Source organism: Ctenopharyngodon idella, chromosome 4 (assembly GCF_019924925.1).
Source record: "Ctenopharyngodon idella isolate HZGC_01 chromosome 4, HZGC01, whole genome shotgun sequence".
NCBI lineage: Eukaryota > Metazoa > Chordata > Actinopteri > Cypriniformes > Xenocyprididae > Ctenopharyngodon > Ctenopharyngodon idella.
In genome coordinates, this window is record NC_067223.1 from 15,230,570 (window position 1) to 15,249,766 (window position 19,197).

Genomic DNA, 19,197 nt, shown 5'->3' on the forward strand with positions numbered 1-19,197 from the left:
GGAAAAGGAAAAAGAAAAAAAGGATTTAGTGGTTGTGTGATGATGGCGTTACCTGTGGAGCGCTGGTGGCCACCAGGAACGCATTGGTCCTGCCAGGATGGTCGTAATCATGCATGGCAGCAGCAACGTAGAGCGCCATCAGCTCCAGAGCAGGGATGAGGCCGGACAGACAGCTGTAACCCTCCTCCTCTGCAGGATACGTCCTGGACATCAGGTACTTTGTGCGGCCATGAGCGAGTCCACTGTCAGAGTCTAAAGACAGAGAGAGCCGTAATCAATCTGTGTATGTCTTCAAACGTATTCAAACAGCTTTGTTTCCCTGAAGTCCACTTATCATGTTAGTCACGTCATCTCTCTTACAATTCAACACTGACAAAATTTGGTGTAGTGTTTACTTTGAAACTATTTTCTTAATTACAAATAAATGACAAGTATAAACATATAAAAAATACAGTAGTCCAGCCTACATAATAAGAAGTAATCTAACTAAACATATACTTTTGAATTACAAGCATGAAATAATTTCCATTGTAACTTTTCCAAATATTAATGAACACTCTTACCCGAGTCACTAAGTGATCCCAGTGTAGGTAAACCAGGCACAGGTTGAGTAGTGAGGTACCAAACTGCATGGAGGACGTCTGTTGCATGGATCCTGTTGTGATCTGGGGAGGAAGACGAGGTTTAATACTGCAAACCACCACTAGGGGGAGATACAGCACACACAAAAGTCCAGTGAACTGCCAGAACTGATGATTTAGGGGAATTTATTCTTCTGGAGGTGAAGCTGACTCTGCACAACAGCTGTTGTACATCATAAGTTATTTCATTGTTAACATATTTCTGTACACATGTCTCTTGCAGCGCACAGACTCACATGGGATGTCCCTGTATCCGTTCTCCAGAGCGTGGAAATAGTTCATGAACTCCCTCACCGGAATCTTGAAAGTCTCAAAGAGTCCCGTATCGACAAACAACTGGTAGGACACCTAAACCACAGAGAACAACGGTCAAATCTCTCAACCATGACTTAAATTAAACAAATGAATCAAAACAATAATACTATGATTTCTCAAAAGGAAATATGTGTAAATACTTTTAATTATTCATATATATATACACACATATAAATATACACACACACACACACACACACACAAACATGAACACAAATACACTTATTTTACACTTGTTTATTTAATAATATTTATTAAAAAATTAAAAAAATATAAAATGTGCTTCTATGGAATCTAATCAATGCAAGCTTCTTTCTGCCATGGAATAAAAAATAAAATAAAAATGTAATTGTGACACTTTATCTCACAATTCAGACTATATAACTTGCAATTTCGAGTTATATCTCATTTCTGAGGAAAAAATGTCAGAATTGTGAGATAAAAAGCTTTAAAAAGCCATTACACAATTACAAAAAGCAAAAACAAGCTTCCATAACTACCGGACACTCATTTTTAATATTTAATAAAATGTATTATTTTTAAAAAATGCCCAAATATCAGCCAATTATTAGCCAATGATCCTGGCCCAGGTGTCAAATTTGACATGCATTTGTTGCTGGAATTGAAAAATCTGGAGGCTTTCACATTGGGCACGTTTGCTGTGGTCCGAAACAATCTAGTGTTTTGTTGAACTAATGACGTCGTCATCGGCTAAAATGCATGCGTTACTTCCTGAACAAGTGCGCACACAAGTCCGAGTTGCTTTCACATTCATGTGAATCGCGCCGAAGTTCCAGTGCAACCGAACTCTGAGGTGATCTCAGGTTCGCATGACAGCTTGCACACTGCTGGTTTTTCATGCGAACCATGCCCTGATTTGAACTAAGCTGCCAGTGTGAAAGCACTCTTAGTTCATTTGGTGGATGTGAGTCAGTATTGTGTGTCTGCACTCTCGATCTCCACTAGATGTCAGTGTCTCACCTGGCTGAGAATGCGACCACATCTGCCATTGGTTTTCTCCACCAGACTGAAGATGGGGAAGTTCCAGTTGTTGATCTGACTCATGAGAGGCTCCAGTCCCTCCATTACCAGGGGCTCTGGGGCCAAGATGGGCTTATCCTGCAGAGGAAATGATTTCAGATCACAAACTGTGCCATCTTATATATATATAAAAAAGCACTGAACATGACTGACATTACTTACTACTAAAAAAAATAAAAAAAATAAATAAAAAATCAAGTGGCTCATATGAAACTACTAAAGAGTGTAGTTAAAATGGCATAACACAAAGAGAGCCTGTCATCAAACCACAGCAAAAACAAATCACCAGCACATGAAAGTAAAAACACTCAGTGATTAGTTTTGATGACAGTTTGATGACAGGTTTAGTTTTACTGGATCAAACAAACAGCCCAGAGTCTTGCACATAACACTCATTTATTTATGCCATTGCTGTATTTTTATTTGCATTATACATTTTCTGAACACCGCAAATAAATTATTTTCTTCCTCAGTATTTTTGTCTTGTTTTCCAGTACAAATACCTATGAATACATTTACTTGAGAAGCAGACTTATTTAAGATAGTAAGTCCTGTTTTCTTATAAAATAATATAATATATAAAATAATGTTTACTTTTAAAAACATTAAAACTAAGTGAGTTTATGCTTAAAATAAGAAAATATATCTACCAGTAGAGTAAGAAAAATACAGAATATTATAAACTAATTTATTTATTTATTTTTTAGTATAAAACACGTGCCATTTTGTACTGGAAACTATGGAAGCTTGTTAATTGCGACTTTTTATCTCACAATTCTGACTTTCTTTCTCAGAATTGCAAGATTTAAACTCTTTATTTAAAAAAAAAATTGCGAGTTATAAAGTCAGAACTGTGAGATATAAAGCCAGAATTGCGAGACATACTGTAAAGTCGCAATTCTGACTTTATATCACGCAATTTTGACTATTTCTTGTAATTCTGACTTTATAACTCGCAATTCTGACTTTATAACTCACAATTGTGAGAAAAAAGTCAGAATTGTGAGATAAAAACAAGCTTCCATTGGAAACAAGACAAAAATATTTCTTGCAGTGCATTTTCTATATATACTACATATTTTATGCATGCTGATGCATAACATATTTTTTATTTCTTGTAGGTCCTCTAACATTGAACAGCAAAAAAAAAAAAAAAAAAAGGAGAAGAAATCCCCCCATCTACCTGCCTGAACTAAACTGCAATGATAAAAAATCAATTTGTCCTGCAGAAGCCCTGTTTACCTCTGGAGGTATAAGAGCGGCCAGTGCGAGCGCCTGAGGCGGGTACGTCCCGCAGGGGTTCCTGTGACCCTCTCTGTCTTCCTCATTCTGTGCAAATTCGCTGCTGTCACTGTGGTTGGTCTCATAGGTGCAGTCATAGTCTGATGACATTATCACCGGTTCGTCTGAAAGGTTATTAGAAAAGCGTGATTATGCCTCTCGTAATATTTCACGTTTGAGCAGACTGACAGCTCTGAAAGACTCTGTGCATCGTAAAGACACCAATTACATATTAAGAGATTCAATCCAGGACCGAGCTGTAATATCACAGATCACAACAGCAAAATGGATAATAAGCGAAACGCATCTAAATGCTAATTCAGGGACGGTCCTGCTCAGAGAGAGACAGACATGATGGTGGCGTCACCTGACTGTTGGGTTCTGTCTCCTGCGTCTGTGGATCCATCCCCGTGCCTCAGTTTACTGTACGGTCTTCCACAGCTACAACACACAACAAACCACTCACATCACTGTCAGGACTCATTTTTTCACACGAGCTGTTTAATTCATAAAATGTAATTTAAATGGATTAAAATATATTAACTAAATATATCACTCTTAGAAGAAGTGAGGCGATTCATATATAGAATCGTCATGGGTTCATTTTATGGATTTAGTTTTAATTAATTCATTTTATTTTAATTCATTTTAATTACATTTTATGAATTAAACAGCTCGTAAACATACTTTATTACTAGAAAAAAATTAAATAACCTGTTAAGCATGAAAGTATTAAGTAATAATTTAAGGCATTTCTCCTTATATAGAATCTTTTTGGCATAAAGTGTTCTTTAAAATGTCATATATATATCATGCTTTTTGCCTATATATATATACTGTATATATATATATATATATATATATATATATATACAAAATTAATTTTTATAAAAGTTTTTTGCCTTTATTTGCTTTTGTATTGCATGATAAATCTAACAATAATAAGCAAATAAAGTAATAAACCAACAATTTACTTTCTTACTATATGTTCCTGTTGTTATTGTGGGTAATTTGTCTATTAATGTTATTCTAAATAAAATATTAATAAATAAAATTTCATTTTTTTCCTTCATATATATATATATATATATATATATATATATATATATATATATATATATAAATTTTATTTATATTACATATATAATTCTATATTTTTAGTTTTTTATTTCCCTTTATTAGCGTTTTGTTGTTAATACTGTTGTTAATCATGTTGTTGTTAATATAATACTACAATATAATAACAACAATTCACTTTCTCACTACATGTTCCTGGTTTTAATGTGGATGATTTGTCTGTTAATGTTATTCCAAATAAATAAATAAAACTTCCAAAATTCTTTCATCAAATTTCATCATTTTCACAGCTGAATCAATTCCCAAAGAATAAAATCAAATCACATTCTTCTCTTTTCCCCCCTCACAGAATATTCAGTTTCACTCAGAAATAAGTCAGATTACGATAGAGAAATGCCATTTCATGTTGACTTCAGGAACACTCCTTTAAGAAAAATAAAAGACACTATCATTGTAGGCACTGGAATCTGTTCATTACGCTTTATGTTTGTATGCTTCATGAGTTTGGAAAGCTAGGAAACGGCTGATGCGTGCATAGTGTATGCATTACATGATTGCATATTTTAATATTTTGAACTGATTGTGTGTGCGGCGCTCTGTATAGTCACTGTCACTGTTGTTTAGTTTAGCTCTTTGAATTAGCGGGCCAGACAGAACCTAATCAAGCTGTTCCTTTGTGACCAGCATTCATTATGGGCCAAGGGGACGGTGACCTTGTCTCATCGCCAGGACATTATAGATCGCTGCGAGTACAACAGCAGATCTGACCATGTATGTCCATCTGTTAATATTTAGACAGTGTTGGTTATTTTTCACAGTTAATGATCAGTGGTTGTTCAGTAACCACATAATGGCTTGAAGCTGCAGTCCGCTGTTGTAGAACATCCTGGGCCACAGGATACGCTCAGAAACAGCAAGCATGTGGTTTCGGCGTAGTGATGAATTGTGCTCGAAATGAATATTAACTCGATGTTCGCAATCAAAATTACTCATTAGTAGCCCTGCATGGAATCTGCATAAGCAAAATTCCTCAAAAAGACTTCCAGAGAATTTGAACTCGTGTGTGTTGTGTTCTTTCAGGAATATCACTGAACTACTACTCAAACAACATGACATGACATGGCCGTCTCACATACTGAATCTAATAACCAGAATGTAATATAATAACAGTTCTTTTCAATTAAATTACAGCAAGAGATGTTTTTAAAAACAGATATATCAGTATCGGAAGAATGAAAATAAATTTGTAATATGCAAATATAAAATCATAGATTTGAGTTCTGTGGGCGCTACACCTGCATGTTTGTTTATTAAACATTTCGGATAATATAAAATTAATATTAAATAAATTGCTGCAAGTGTTTTTTTTTTTTTTTTTTTTTTATACAAATAGATATGAGAATTACATTATTAGTAAGAAATATGAAATTATAGATTTGAGTTCTGTGGATGCTACACCTGTATGTTTGTTTATTAAACATTTTGGATAATATAAAATTAATATTAAATAAATTGCTGCAAGTGTTTTTTTTTTTTTTTTTTTTTTTTTTTTTTATAAAAATAGATATGAGAATTACATTATTAGTAAGAAATATGAAATTATAGATTTGAGTTCTGTGGATGCTACACCTGTATGTTTGTTTATTAAACATTTTGGATAATATAAAATTAATATTAAATAAATTGCTGCAAGTGTTTTTTTTTTTTTTTTTTTTTTTTTTTTTTATAAAAATAGATATGAGAATTACATTATTAGTAAGAAATATGAAATTATAGATTTGAGTTCTGTGGATGCTACACCTGTATGTTTGTTTATGAAATATTTTGTAAAATATAATAACAATTGTGTGTAAAAATTACAGCAAGAGTTATTGAAAATGTATATGAAATGAATATTTAAATGATAAGAATGAGATGATTAATATGCAAATATAAAAGTATAGACTTAGAAAAATCCTGTGGATGCTACAACTGCATCTTTGTTTATTAAATATTTTGGAAAATATAATACAAAATTCATTTAAAATAAATTGCATCAAGTTTAAAAAAAAAATCAAAATAGATATGAAAATGAATATTTCTTATAAGAATTAAATTATTAATATGCAAATATGAAATTATAGATTTGAGTTCTTTGGACGCTACACCTGCATTAAATATTTTGGATAATATAATATAAAATTAATTTTAAATAAATTGCCGAAAGTGTTTTTTAACAAAAATAGATATGAAAATTATTATTTAAAATATAAGAATTATATTATTAGTAAGGAAATATGTGGGAGATACACCTGCATGTTCGTTTATTAAATATTTTGAAAAAAAATAACAATTGTGTGTAATAAATTACAGCAAGAGTTACTAAAATGGATATGAAATGAATATTTAAATGATAAGAATGAGATGATTAATATGCAAATATAAAATTATAGACTTCGAAAAATCCTGCGGACTTCAATTATTTGAGTTATTCACAATAAATGATATGAAATGAATATTTAAATGATAAGATGATTAGTATGCAAATATAAATGTCCTAATTACTTTTGGATAATTTGACAATGCTTTCGGATACAAATACAAAAGTAGTGCTCTCATGTCTGCTTTCAACACTGAATGAATTTCCACCACAATAAGTGCACAAATTAAGTGTAAATATCAACAGAAACCACTTTTACCCAAAGTCCCATTTCAGTCGGCGGCCATCTTTGAAATGTTATTTCAGTCATGCAAGTACAGCTCCTATCTCTTTGAATGGGGAAACATCAAATTCTCCAAAGCTGTTCACCAAGCTCACGCTTAAATTTTATATATGAAATCACCAATGAAATCTGACAACATAAATCTCATACATTTTGTTTCTAAATGCTCAAATCATGACAAAAAACTGCATATTTTAAGGCTGGACCAGCCAATCCGCGCATCTCAGAACACTGACTGTTTCTTCGGCCGGAGATTCTAGCAGCAGCTGCAGTGACGCGATGACTTTACCAACTGCTGATTGGCTCTTTTATTTAGAAGGCGGGGCTTATTCCACCATTTTGTGTATTGGACTTTCTCCCATTCATAGTAATCTGAGTGCCCAGTCTGTGTATATCTAAAGTCTTTAGTTTTACCTGCTACAAAGTGGAGGAGGCGCCCAGTGTGTGGTAGTGGGGCTGGGGGCGCTCTGACTGTGGGTTAAGGCTTTGTGGGGGCTGCGTGGCGGCGGGCCGTCGCCCTGCGGAAGCTCTGTGTCAGGCAGCTCCACTGAAGGGCTTTTGTTGGTGGGACTGTTGACCGGAGTGCCCTGGACTGGAGGGGAGGAGCAGGGTGAAGCCAGAGGTGAGATGTTGGAAGAAGGGTAACCTGTCAAAGAGCAGAGGCATCACACTGGCACTGCCAAAGCCGATTCATCTCCTTTCACTCGACAAACACACACACAGAGTGCTTTACCTCTTCGGCTCTTGCTATAGATGTGGTTGGTGGCGGGGGCAGCGTATGAAGCGGACATGGATCTGCTCTTGGAAATGGTGAGCATAACGGAGTTGTTCCATGAGTCACTGTTCACCAAACTGCAAAGGAGGAGAATATTTTATGGTTTTACCTGGTATGTTGTTTTCAGGGCTTGACATTAACACCCGCCAAGCTGCCAAATGCGCATAACGCAGTCAGTGTTGGGGGTAACGCATTACAAGTAACGCGAGTTACATAATCAGATTACTTTTTTCAAGTAACTAGTAAAGTAAAGCATTACTTTTAAATTTACAACAACATATCTGAGTTACTTTTTCAAATCAGTAATGCAAGTTTTTCCATTTATTGACACCTCTCCTGTTCCCATGTTGAGAGAAATGGTGAGTAAGTGCAGAGGTGTTGTGTGCGCCGTGTGAAAAGATGATGGTTATTCTAGACAGTTGTAGACTAAATGTGAGCATACATTTACTCATTTACTTCTTCTCCTGTGTCCTATTCTTCTGTATTCCAGAATGGCAGCACAGCTGAAAAGCTTGTTTGTTTGAGCTGCGCCCTCTACTGTACAGGCGTGAATTTGCATTTCCTTCAGGCTGAAGCTTATTAATTTGACTTTAGGTGTGAAAGGGCCTTTACATTTGGCAAAAATGTGAGAAAATAACAAACAAACAGCCCAGATTAGAAAAAGTTACGCAAAAGTAACATAACGCATTACTTTCCATTACTAAGTAATGCAATTAGTTACTTTTTTGGGGAGTAACGCAATATTGTAATGCATTACTTTTAAAAGTAACTTTCCCCAACACTGAATGCACTCCTACTAGCCACTTTGGCAGGTTGAATTTTATATATAATACATTTTTCAATTGTAGCCTTTTAAAAAGGCATCTGAAATAATAAACCAAGTGCAATATAGTGTCAAAAATATCGATTTTTCGATACTGAAATATCTGAAACGCTTCCAATACTCATTTTCTGCAGAATAGAAACACGATACCAGCTGCTCTTTCTCTCTCTCTCATCTCTCCGACACTCCGAGTCGATACACAAACCCGCCTCCCCTCACTCACTCGTTTCGTTTGCTCTGGATGAATATTGTTGGTGTTACAGGGTTTGAATTTTGGCGTGGGATTTGGCACATAATTTTACTCATTCCCGCAGATTGTGCGCGCACATAAAGCCACCTCTCAGTACTAACTTGAGTTCTTTTTTGCTACTTATCACACTTAAAACAGTCAAATACACACAAAATAATGTCAAAATGCCGGTCTTGGTGAGTATTCACGTCAGTTAAACACAGTCAGTTATGTTTGAAGTGAACGTAAACAGTTGTTTAAACGTAAACAGAAAACGTGTAACAGTATAATGGATCCGTGCGTCAGGTCTTAAAGTGACAGCAGCCTAATAAACCTGCTGCCAAATTATGAGATAATATTATAAATATCTAGATGGCAGTTTTTCCCTATAGTATCAATGTCAAAACTGTAGCCAGTGAAAATGCTGAGTGGCTAGTAACCACTAGTCACAGTGGCTGGCGAGCAAAAAAAGCTATAATGTCAAGCTCTGGTTGTTTTATTCACTGCAAAAATGATTTCCAGTACAACTAACAGATTATTTGGGTGCATGTAAATGTATCGTGTCCTCGATGAAAATACTTCACCTTAACTCAACATGGCATAACCATTTACCTCTCAAGAGGTGCACTTGTAAATGAAAAAGTTCACAATGCACTTTCCGGGGTTAAAAAAGTCCAAGTGGCGTATTTTTGGAGAGGGGTTTAGACTTGAATTTTCCTGCCAACTTTAAAGGATCCAAGGGAACAGGCCTCCTGCTGTGGGAACACTCTTCAGATATCCATTAAGGAGACCTGCCACTTTAAGACCAGCCTCAACATGGTAATGCAGGCAACCGTGTGACCCTCCATTTTTCACCGGGGCTTTTATTTCGACAGGATCTGAATCTAAACACAACCCTGGCTCTCGTGTCTCCAGGAAGCCTCTTTAAACTCTCTGTCTACACAGTGCAGATGGCTATCTGGATATCCATATTAATGGGCTGAACTTTAGCTGTGCTGTATAACTCAAGCTGAAATAAGAGATATAAAGGTGGAGAAATGCCCAAAGATGGACATTATAAAATCTGAATCAAACATTCAGACGGAGCGAGGCGGCGTGTAGGAGCTCTGGAAAGTTCAAGCGCTTGACGGCGATCCACAACAGCTGTGTGAAACACTGACGTACGAGACAATGATGACAAACAAAACAAAATGAGGGCAAACGGATAAAAGTGGTTTCAGATAAATCCCCAGAAACTCATATTTTCAGAAAGTGCGTACTGTTGCTTCAAAACACTTCATGAGTCACATACAGCGAACCTGAGAAGTATTTGGACAAGTGTGCAAATGTCATTGCGTTAGATTACAAAAGCAAGCAAACAAAAATTTCACAAAAAAACTGTGTTTGTTAGGTTTGAAATAATAAAAAACAATAGATAACGGCTTCAAAATGAAGTATTTGGACACTTTTGAGATTGTGAATCGTTATTGGAACATAGTTGTTAATGTGATGAACTACACATGTTGGTTCTCTGCTAGAGGGCTGACTTCATACATCCAATCACCAACAGCTGATTAACTCTGTCCCTGCCAGCGTTTTTTTTTTTAAAAGTTGCCAGCCAGCGCCAGCATTTTTGATCATTTTCACAAAACTTTCATGGCCCCCAGAATATTTTGTTGTATGAATGAACATTTAATATATCAAAAGAAAGAACAGAGCCTCTGATTTTTTTAAAACAACAACAACAACAACATTTTATTCTAGCATCATGCATTCTTTTTTTTTTTTTATCAACACTTGAATGTGGTTAAGTTTCATAAAACAACAACAACAACATTTCGAACAAAAAGCTGAAAAAAATGGCGTTTTTGTCAAAGACTACAACATGTGCGTAATCAATGCTTCTATCGCTTGTTTCTGCTTCTTTTTCGCCTGAGTTTTGATCCTGAGATTCTGTACTCTTTCAGAAGATGCATAATAGCGCCCCCTACCGTATATAACATGGATTGCCTGAGAGAGCGTTGTCTCATAAATGATGTAAAATTTCCGTCAATTGCGGGGGAAGAGTTAAAAGACATTGAGCAAAAACAGTGACAGTGAAAAGATTCAGCAGCATTTGAGATACTTTTGCAATGACATTTGTAAGTTTGATTAAAGTGTCCAAATACAAGTTAAAGACCTGGGCTGCTCACCAAAAGGATGTAGAAAGGTTTATACTATCACCACCGCTTTTAATTCAACATGAAACGGCATTTGCAACCCATTTAACTTTCTCCATATGACATCTTTCTGGTTTAAAAAAATAATCAATGACAAAAGAATGTAGGGCGGGACTTGATTTTATCCATAATGAATTGATTGCATTATGAAACATGGGCGTTTCACACACTAGAACAGATTATAACATCATTGTGCTGTTACTTTTATTGCATTAATGATAACTGGCATTAAATTACTTAGTTTACTATTGGCAAAACTTTAGAAAGGCGTCATTACGTACAACGGTAGCCTAAAATCAGGGGCAGACTTAACCAATAAGCAAGGTAAGCAGCTGCTTAGGGCCCCGGGAAATCAGGGGGCAAAACATATTTGGTAAATGCTCTGGAGAGCATCAAAGGTTTCTATTTACAATGTTTTTTGCAGCGTTGAACAATGTAGCCAATCACAGACATATCTGTTGGATATTTTGAAGAATATGGGTAACCAAACAGTTGATGGACCCCATTGACTTCCATACTATGGAAGTCCAAAGTAATGGTCAGCTGTTTGGTTACCGACATTCTTCAAAATATCTTCTTTTGTGTTTAACAGAAGAAAGAAATTCATACAGGTTTGAAACAACCTGAGGGTGAGTAAATGATGACAGAATTTTAATTTTTGGGTGAACTATCACTTTAATTTAAGACAGCAACTTAGTTTTTAAAGAATTAGTTCACTCCAGAATTAAAATTTCCTGATAATTTACTCACCCCCATGTCATCCAAGATGTTCATGTCTTTCTTTCTTCAGTTGAAAAGAAATTAAGGTTTTTGAGGAAAACATTCCAGGATTTTTCTCCATATAGTGGACTTCACTGGGGTTGAACGGGTTGAAGGTCCAAATGTCAGTTTCAGTGCAGCTTCAAAGAGCTCTACACGATCCCAGAACGTGAAAAGACTAAGTCAAACGGCCTTTACAAAAAAAAGCTAAAACAGCATTGTCGGATGATTTTGAAGTTGGAGGAGAAAATGAGATGGAGTCTGGGATCGTGTAGAGCTCTTTGAAGCTGCACTGAAACTGACATTTGGACCTTCAACCCGTTCAACCCCAGTGAAGACCACTATATGGAGAAAAATCCTGGAATGTTTTCCTCAAAAACCTTAATTTCTTTTCAACTGAAGAAAGAAAGACCTGAACATCTTGGATGACATGGGGGTGAGTAAATTAATAGGAAAATTTAATTCTGAAGTGAACTAATCTTTTAAGTTGTTCATTTGTGGTTATTATGATGAACAAAACATGTAAGAGTCCTAAACTTTTGTTGGTCACAGAGCTTATTTTCTGCAATCATTCAAAAGGCAATGGAAAATGCTATTGGGCTTTTGTCGAGGGAACCAGGGTGATGCTAACTTACGGGTTGACCTACAAAAGCACTGTACGTCATCACTGCAACACTCTATAGCTATCAGCCTATGTGATGTCAGCCAAAAGGAGAGTCATGACTGAATGAGGACTGAAGTGTACTGTAAGTTAGTTTGATGAACTAAATGACACAGATGGCAGTGTTCATTACATCTGGATCAGAATGGAGGCGTTCATTACCTGCTGGAAGGGCCATCATGAGGTGTTTTGATGCTGGCACTGCGGTCTCGTCTGACCGGCCCGGGTTCGAGGGTGGGCAGGCCCGTGGCTGAGGTGGTGGTGGTCCACGTGGAAGAAATCCGTCTCAAAAGCCCCGGAGGTAAACTTCGCCTCAAACGCTGTTATTCAAAGAGGACATACATCAAGTTTAGACTAAAACAGTGCTGACAGTGGAGCAAAACACTAAGAGTCACAAATTCTCTGTGAAGGTCAGTTTTGAAGCTTGTCAAAAGTCACATCACCAATTACAATCAATTAACACTGACCCAGACAGAATGACAACCCAAAGGCCAAATTAACACTTTTTGGCAGTGCAGTTGTTAAACAAAGAGCTTGTTTAGATTAAAGTTGGACTGCATTTTACGTAAATGATGTAAATCTTAGCGAATGTGTGTATTTAGAGAGCGAGTCTGTGCGTTAAGCCAAACATCTGAGGGCGGCAGATGACAGCGGTCCATCAGGGAATACTGAGCCCTTCCCCCAACTGGGAAAATGGGAACAGAACAGATGGAAGACCCTGGAGAAATGCATCATCGCTCTGCTTCTTGACGTCACAAGCTGTGAACCAATCAAAAAGCTTGGGTGATTTGGAATGTGTATGCGGTTTAAAGTAGACTAGACATATGCACTTAAAGGGACAGTTCACCCAAAAATTAACATTCTGGCATCGTTTACTCATACTCAGAATCATTTTTCCAAAAAAATATGTTGTTTTCCACAGAAGGAAGAAGACACAGGATTAAAACTACATGTGGGAAGCAGGGTTATTATACACTGTAAAAAAATGTCATGATTTGTTATCACAACATTTTTTCTTCTGTCAAACCAACTTAATGTGGTTCAGATAACATAATATTTTGAGTTTCTGTTGATTAAATCAATTGGCTTCATTGTATTAACTCAAATTTTTAATTTCAATGATTTTATTACTAAATAAAATGAGGGTGCTTAGTTCAAAACATATATGGCTGAATTAAACCGATATTTCCACTTGCCGTTGTGTTGCGTTTACTACAGTTGAGCGAGTGGATTGGGTAATCCGAGCTGGTGTGATTGAGTGGAAGCGGGGACTAATTTGCATTTTCATGGTTCCGCGTATACTGAATGAAGCAAGGATGTTGAGTTACATTCAAGCAATTTTAAAGCATGAAGACATTATTTTCACAGGAAAATTTTTTTAAAGGGGTTGTAAAGTTGTTGTAGTAGAGTGTTGTTACCATGTCATCATTTTAAGCCGGATTGCTTCACAAACGAGGGTCAATTCAACGCTGGATTTGCACAAAAGATTAACATGACGGCACATGCTAGTCGATGAGTTGAATCAACTCCACAGCAACTACATAAATTTATCCACTAACCATTCAGAAACGTCCAGTTTCATTCTAAAAGTTGTAACTTCTTCCTGAGTCTCTCCATCAGTGTTGACTCCGGTTTGAGCAATGTAAGGCTGAACACCGTTACTGACAATCCTCATTTTGGCTGCGTGAGATTCTCCAGCTTTGTTGTTGTTGAGCAACCGAAGCACGAGCTGTTAAAGCTCCGCCCTCTTCTGGAAAGGGGACTGGGAGCAGCAGCTCATTTGCATTTAAAGGGACACACACAAAAACGTGTTTTTGCTCACACCCCTTTAAAGGGATATAATTATTGACTGCAGGGGGATTGTATGTTTTTGACTGTATAAAACTGTACAAAGGTGTACAAAAAGTTTCAGAACTGCATTACCCCGAGAGTCAGGGCAGGGAAGAAACTCTTGACAGCAGCATGAATATTTCAGATGCTGTGAGTAGAGAACCAGAGGGCATATCCGTACGCCCCCAACCCCAATCCTCCTACCGCCCCCAGTGCTGTGCGCTTATGAGTACATGCCCTGGGCATTCTGGGATACCACCACCTTCCTATTACAGACAGACTGGGCAAGCGCCGGATTCAGAAGTCACAGATCACGTGTGTATTTTTAGCTCATTCAACAATCTATAGCCACAAACATGAAAACATCTCCGTGATACGAGCGTCTGATATTAATTCAGCTGGAATGGCTGTCAGCTGAAGTTGGGAGGAACATGTTTGAGTGGATGTAGCAGGCCTCATGTCTGAGAAGGTGCTCGGGATGCGCGTCTCCTCTCCTTCCGTGGCGTCTCTCTCTCACACAGACAGACTGTCAGTGTTGCACAGGTTCAACGCTTGGGCGTCTGTGAGCTGAGTCTCGTCCGATTTCGTCTGATCTTCTCCAGCCGGAGTGACAGCGCGGAGATACAGTCTACACTAACCTACACGAGGGAATCTCACAAAACCTGTCAAGAATGTGTCTGGATATTAAATTACATTTGGTTATAAATATTGAGCTACAGTAGTGGCAGTACAGTATATTTGTTTTTAATGAACATATTCAATTAAACCATCAAAATATTAGGAAAATATTTTGAGGGAAAAATAAAACACTAAACTTGGTTAAAGTATTTGTCTGATAAAATTATTTGGCAAAAAAAAGGCAAACTACAGCTACAGGTTTTCTTTTACTATGCAAAAAATAAATGCATAGAAAAACAGGAAAAAGCTCACAGGAAAAAGCATACACTGACTACAGCATAATCAGTTATTAATATTTTGTTAGTTATCTTTTGTTTTTGCATGTGTTCATGATTTCTTTATATGAAAGCATGGCAATTATGTCGACACAGTTTGCCATGTTTCATTGCGTTACTATCACAAACAAAACAATTGACTCCAAGCGCTACTGTATTTTAGGATTATTAAGGTGCATTTTGCTATTATTTTCTTAAAAGTTAAGCACATTTACCCTCCAAATTCTTTACCATATTGTAAAATTATCACAGTTTAAAAACTGTATTGTCTCTACTGGAATGCAAAATAAATAATTATATAATATTTTTTAAAACAGCATGATTTTTTTTTTGTGCCGCCTTTAAATAATTAATAATTAATAATTTATTATTAATACTACACTCCAAAAATTGATTTTCTTAGTGTTTTTGTCTTATTTTTCTTTACAAATATCTAAACATTCCTAAATTAAGACATATTTACTTGAGAAGCAAAATTTACGTAAGATACTAAATCTTGAAAACAACAAGAACAACAACAACAACAACAACAACAACAACAACAAAAAACCTATCAAAATTAAGTGAATTATGCTTAAAAAAAGAAATTATACCTGCCAGTGGGGTCAGAAAAACAAGTTTATTCTTCTTACCCTATTGGCAGATATTTTTTCTTGTTTAAAGTCATTTAATTCTGATAAATTTTTTCAGTTAATAATCCTAAAATACAGTAGCGCTTGTAGTCAATTGTTTTATTTGTGATAGTAACGCAATGAAACATGCCGAATTGTATTATCGGCATAACAGTGGAAACTAATTCCATGTTTTCTTAAAATGTTACCAAGTGGCAGCATATATATTGAAAACAACAGAGGGCCTAACACAGATCCTTGAGGCACTCCATAATTTACTGATGTTATCTTAGATTTTTCCCCGTTTAAATAGACAAAATGGTGACGGTCTGATAGGCACAATATAAACCACCTTAATGACTGTCAGTAATATATCAATATCCAGAAATGCAGTATACAGAAATGTAACTTAACTTTAAGAAAATTGCTTAACTTTTAAGAAAATAATAGCATAATGCACCTTAATAATCTTAAAGTACAGTAGCGCTTGTAGTCAATTGTTTTATTTGTGATAGTAACACGATGAAACAAGCCAAATTGTATCATCGGCATAGCAGTGGAAACTAATTTCATGTTTTCTTATAATATTACCAAGTGGCAGCATATATATTGAAAACAACAGAGGGCCTAACACAGATCCTTAGGGCACTCCATAATTTACTGATGTTATCTTAGATTTTTCCCTGTTTAAATAGACAAAACGGTGATGGTCTGATAAGTATGATATAAACCACCTTAATGACCGTCAGTAATATATCAATATATCATGATAAAGGCTGAAAAACATCAAGATACATGCATAGTTTATATATATATATATATATATATATATATATATATCTCATCCCTATTAAAAACTAACAAAACCTGCAGGGAATAGTCAAGGCCCTGAGTGTGCAGTGAACCGGTCAGTTCAACAACTTTCTTTTCCTATTAGTTCTCGAATAGATTAGCATTTTAAACATCTGGGACAAAGGTATGCACTCGCTCAAAATCTTAAAGTAGGAAAATACTGGAGGAATCAGCCTTTAAATCTTAATGGTACTTTCTACGGTGGGGAGCTCATGCATGTATAATGCTTTAAAGGTTTGCAGTTTCTGACCTACAGTTGCGTGTTTACCGGACATCCAATCAGCAGTGCTGCAGTATCCAGAAATGTACCACCTTAGGAAAAGTGTTTTTCTTTTTCAAGTTAAAATATACAGGGAAAAGTGATTTGGGATTTATGTGAAAAAGCCCCGTTTCCTGTCAAGGCCAAAGCTAATGCCCTGCTGCCAAACTGGACACCCAGACAGGCCACAAGTATTTCCTCCGAAGGGGAACGAGGAGCGTGACCTTCTATGAATCGTGTCACCATCAGTGGAACCGAAATCGTTCCTTGCATTTCATGCCGATATTTCTGCTGTTGACACAGCTGCAGCACTGACAGATAAAACGCGGCTTAAAGAACCAGACTTGCTCGTGTTTTTCTTCATACTGCCAAAATATCACATTATATATGCTGTGGAAAAATAATAGAGGCTGAATTCTGCTCACTATCAGAGCGTAGTGCCGTGTGACCTACATATAGACCAGGTGTAATGAATGGGCGTTAATAAACATCTCCTAATGTTGTTTGCTGAGCACTGCAGCATGGGAAAAAAGCTGGAGAGCTGTGCACCGACGGATAGTGACTTTTGCCTCACCTACTCTTTAAGTGCCGGCATGCATTTTTAACTGCAGTGCTGGTGAAACATTAAAAGGCTTCTGTGAGAATGTGCGTCATTGTCCGCTACATTAGAGACCTGCCATGCTGGCGTGAATGAGGAAGGAACGTGTGTGTGTGTGTGTGTGTGTGATGAAAAACACAGAGCATCGGCTGTGGCAGTAAACCATTAAACACAATGGATTCTTTTTCTTTTTGTCTGAAAGTCTTCACTGGTTCCACCAAGATAACGCCAGCTATTCATGAATTACGCTGCAGCAACGGTAGGAAATAATGTAAAAACATAGCTGCAGAAAAACCATTCGTTTTCACAAACGGAAGCCTAATCGACCCTTCGCTAAGCCTCGCTCCTCGCTGGACGAGCTTTACAGAACGTCCCGTAGGTGATTTGTGAACGGCATGATTTTCAGTGAAATGGGCTCATAAAGTGACTAGATATTACTCTTACTTTGTCTGGAATTAACTGTGGCATGTCAGCATTTGATATGCGATTTATCTTTAAAGAAATGTGTAGATTACACAGTAATGTCATTGTAAGCTGAAGAGTCAATAAAGTGACAAGCGATTACATTAGTGCAAGTGAACAGAAACACTTCTGATGTTTACGAACACATTCACTATAGTTATAGTTATAGTTATCATTTCTAGGAGTCTTATCAATACAGAAATTAATTGGCATTGAGCAAATATAGATGCTGTACTGTACTGAATGTTTTACTGTATTTTTGCATAATTATATTCCTTTTAAAACTATCCAAACACACAGACTATATATTTCCATTATAGAATGTCTGATAATAACACAGAAGTAAATACAGTATTACAATAATTTTCTCCATAAAGAAAGCATTGCAAATGACACACTCTCAAACATGATTATTTTGCAATAATCTCAAAATATTTTGTACCATATATTGTGCGATTATTTATGATTCAGTTACATCATTTGAAATGATTCATGGGATATAGTTCATAAACAAAATAACTACAAAACCTTGCACTAGTGTCTTTTTTTCAAATACATATTTGCATTTTTGCATCAAATCAATGTAAAAATTGGTAGAAGAAAAGTTGGTAGATTTGGTTCATGGCTACAATTCTTTATAGAAGATTTTTTAAAGTTGGCATGAAATGAAAATTCACACTATTCAATCTATTTTCAAAATGCATGTTATAGATCTTACTGTGAAAAATGTGTCAAATTTGTGCACGTTTCATTTTTTTTTTTTTTTTTTTTACAAATATTTCAACCTTGTAATGTTTAATCAATGCAGGATATCTGTAGGGTTTTTAAAATCATATTTAAGGCTTTTTAAGACCTGCACAAATAAAATTAATACCTTATGGTCGGAGTAGAGCAAGAACAAGAACATCCAAACAATAAAATGACCATAAAACGATATTTTAAACAGATCAAATAACACAAGTTTTGACAAAAACATTATATATATATATACAGTAGTCAACATTTGAAGAACATTTGTTTTTGAACGAAGTCTCTTATGCTCATTAAGGTTGCATTTATTTCATAATAAATACAGAAAAAACAATAATATTGTGAAATATTATTACAATTTAAAATTATGGTTTTCTATT

The 19,197-nt window shown here is 35.9% G+C and overlaps 1 protein-coding gene across 7 annotated transcripts in view; it reads right to left on the bottom strand.

Annotated features, from left to right (window-relative positions):
• pde3a (phosphodiesterase 3A, cGMP-inhibited) overlaps positions 1-19,197 on the bottom strand; it is a 112,187-nt gene that overhangs the window by 15,881 nt on the left and 77,109 nt on the right. For 4 of the 7 annotated variants that reach the window (XM_051890714.1, XM_051890711.1, XM_051890712.1 and 1 more), the window contains 9 exons: positions 12,665-12,822; positions 7,791-7,909; positions 7,472-7,703; positions 3,646-3,719; positions 3,240-3,403; positions 1,938-2,075; positions 878-989; positions 564-665; positions 53-252 (listed from right to left, as the gene is read on the bottom strand). In XM_051890714.1, the coding sequence (XP_051746674.1) occupies positions 53-252; positions 564-665; positions 878-989; positions 1,938-2,075; positions 3,240-3,403; positions 3,646-3,719; positions 7,472-7,703; positions 7,791-7,909; positions 12,665-12,822 (1,299 nt within the window). The remainder of the gene's footprint in view (positions 1-52; positions 253-563; positions 666-877; positions 990-1,937; positions 2,076-3,239; positions 3,404-3,645; positions 3,720-7,471; positions 7,704-7,790; positions 7,910-12,664; positions 12,823-19,197) is intronic. The other 3 variants (XM_051890715.1, XM_051890716.1, XM_051890713.1) reach the window with 2 other exon arrangements.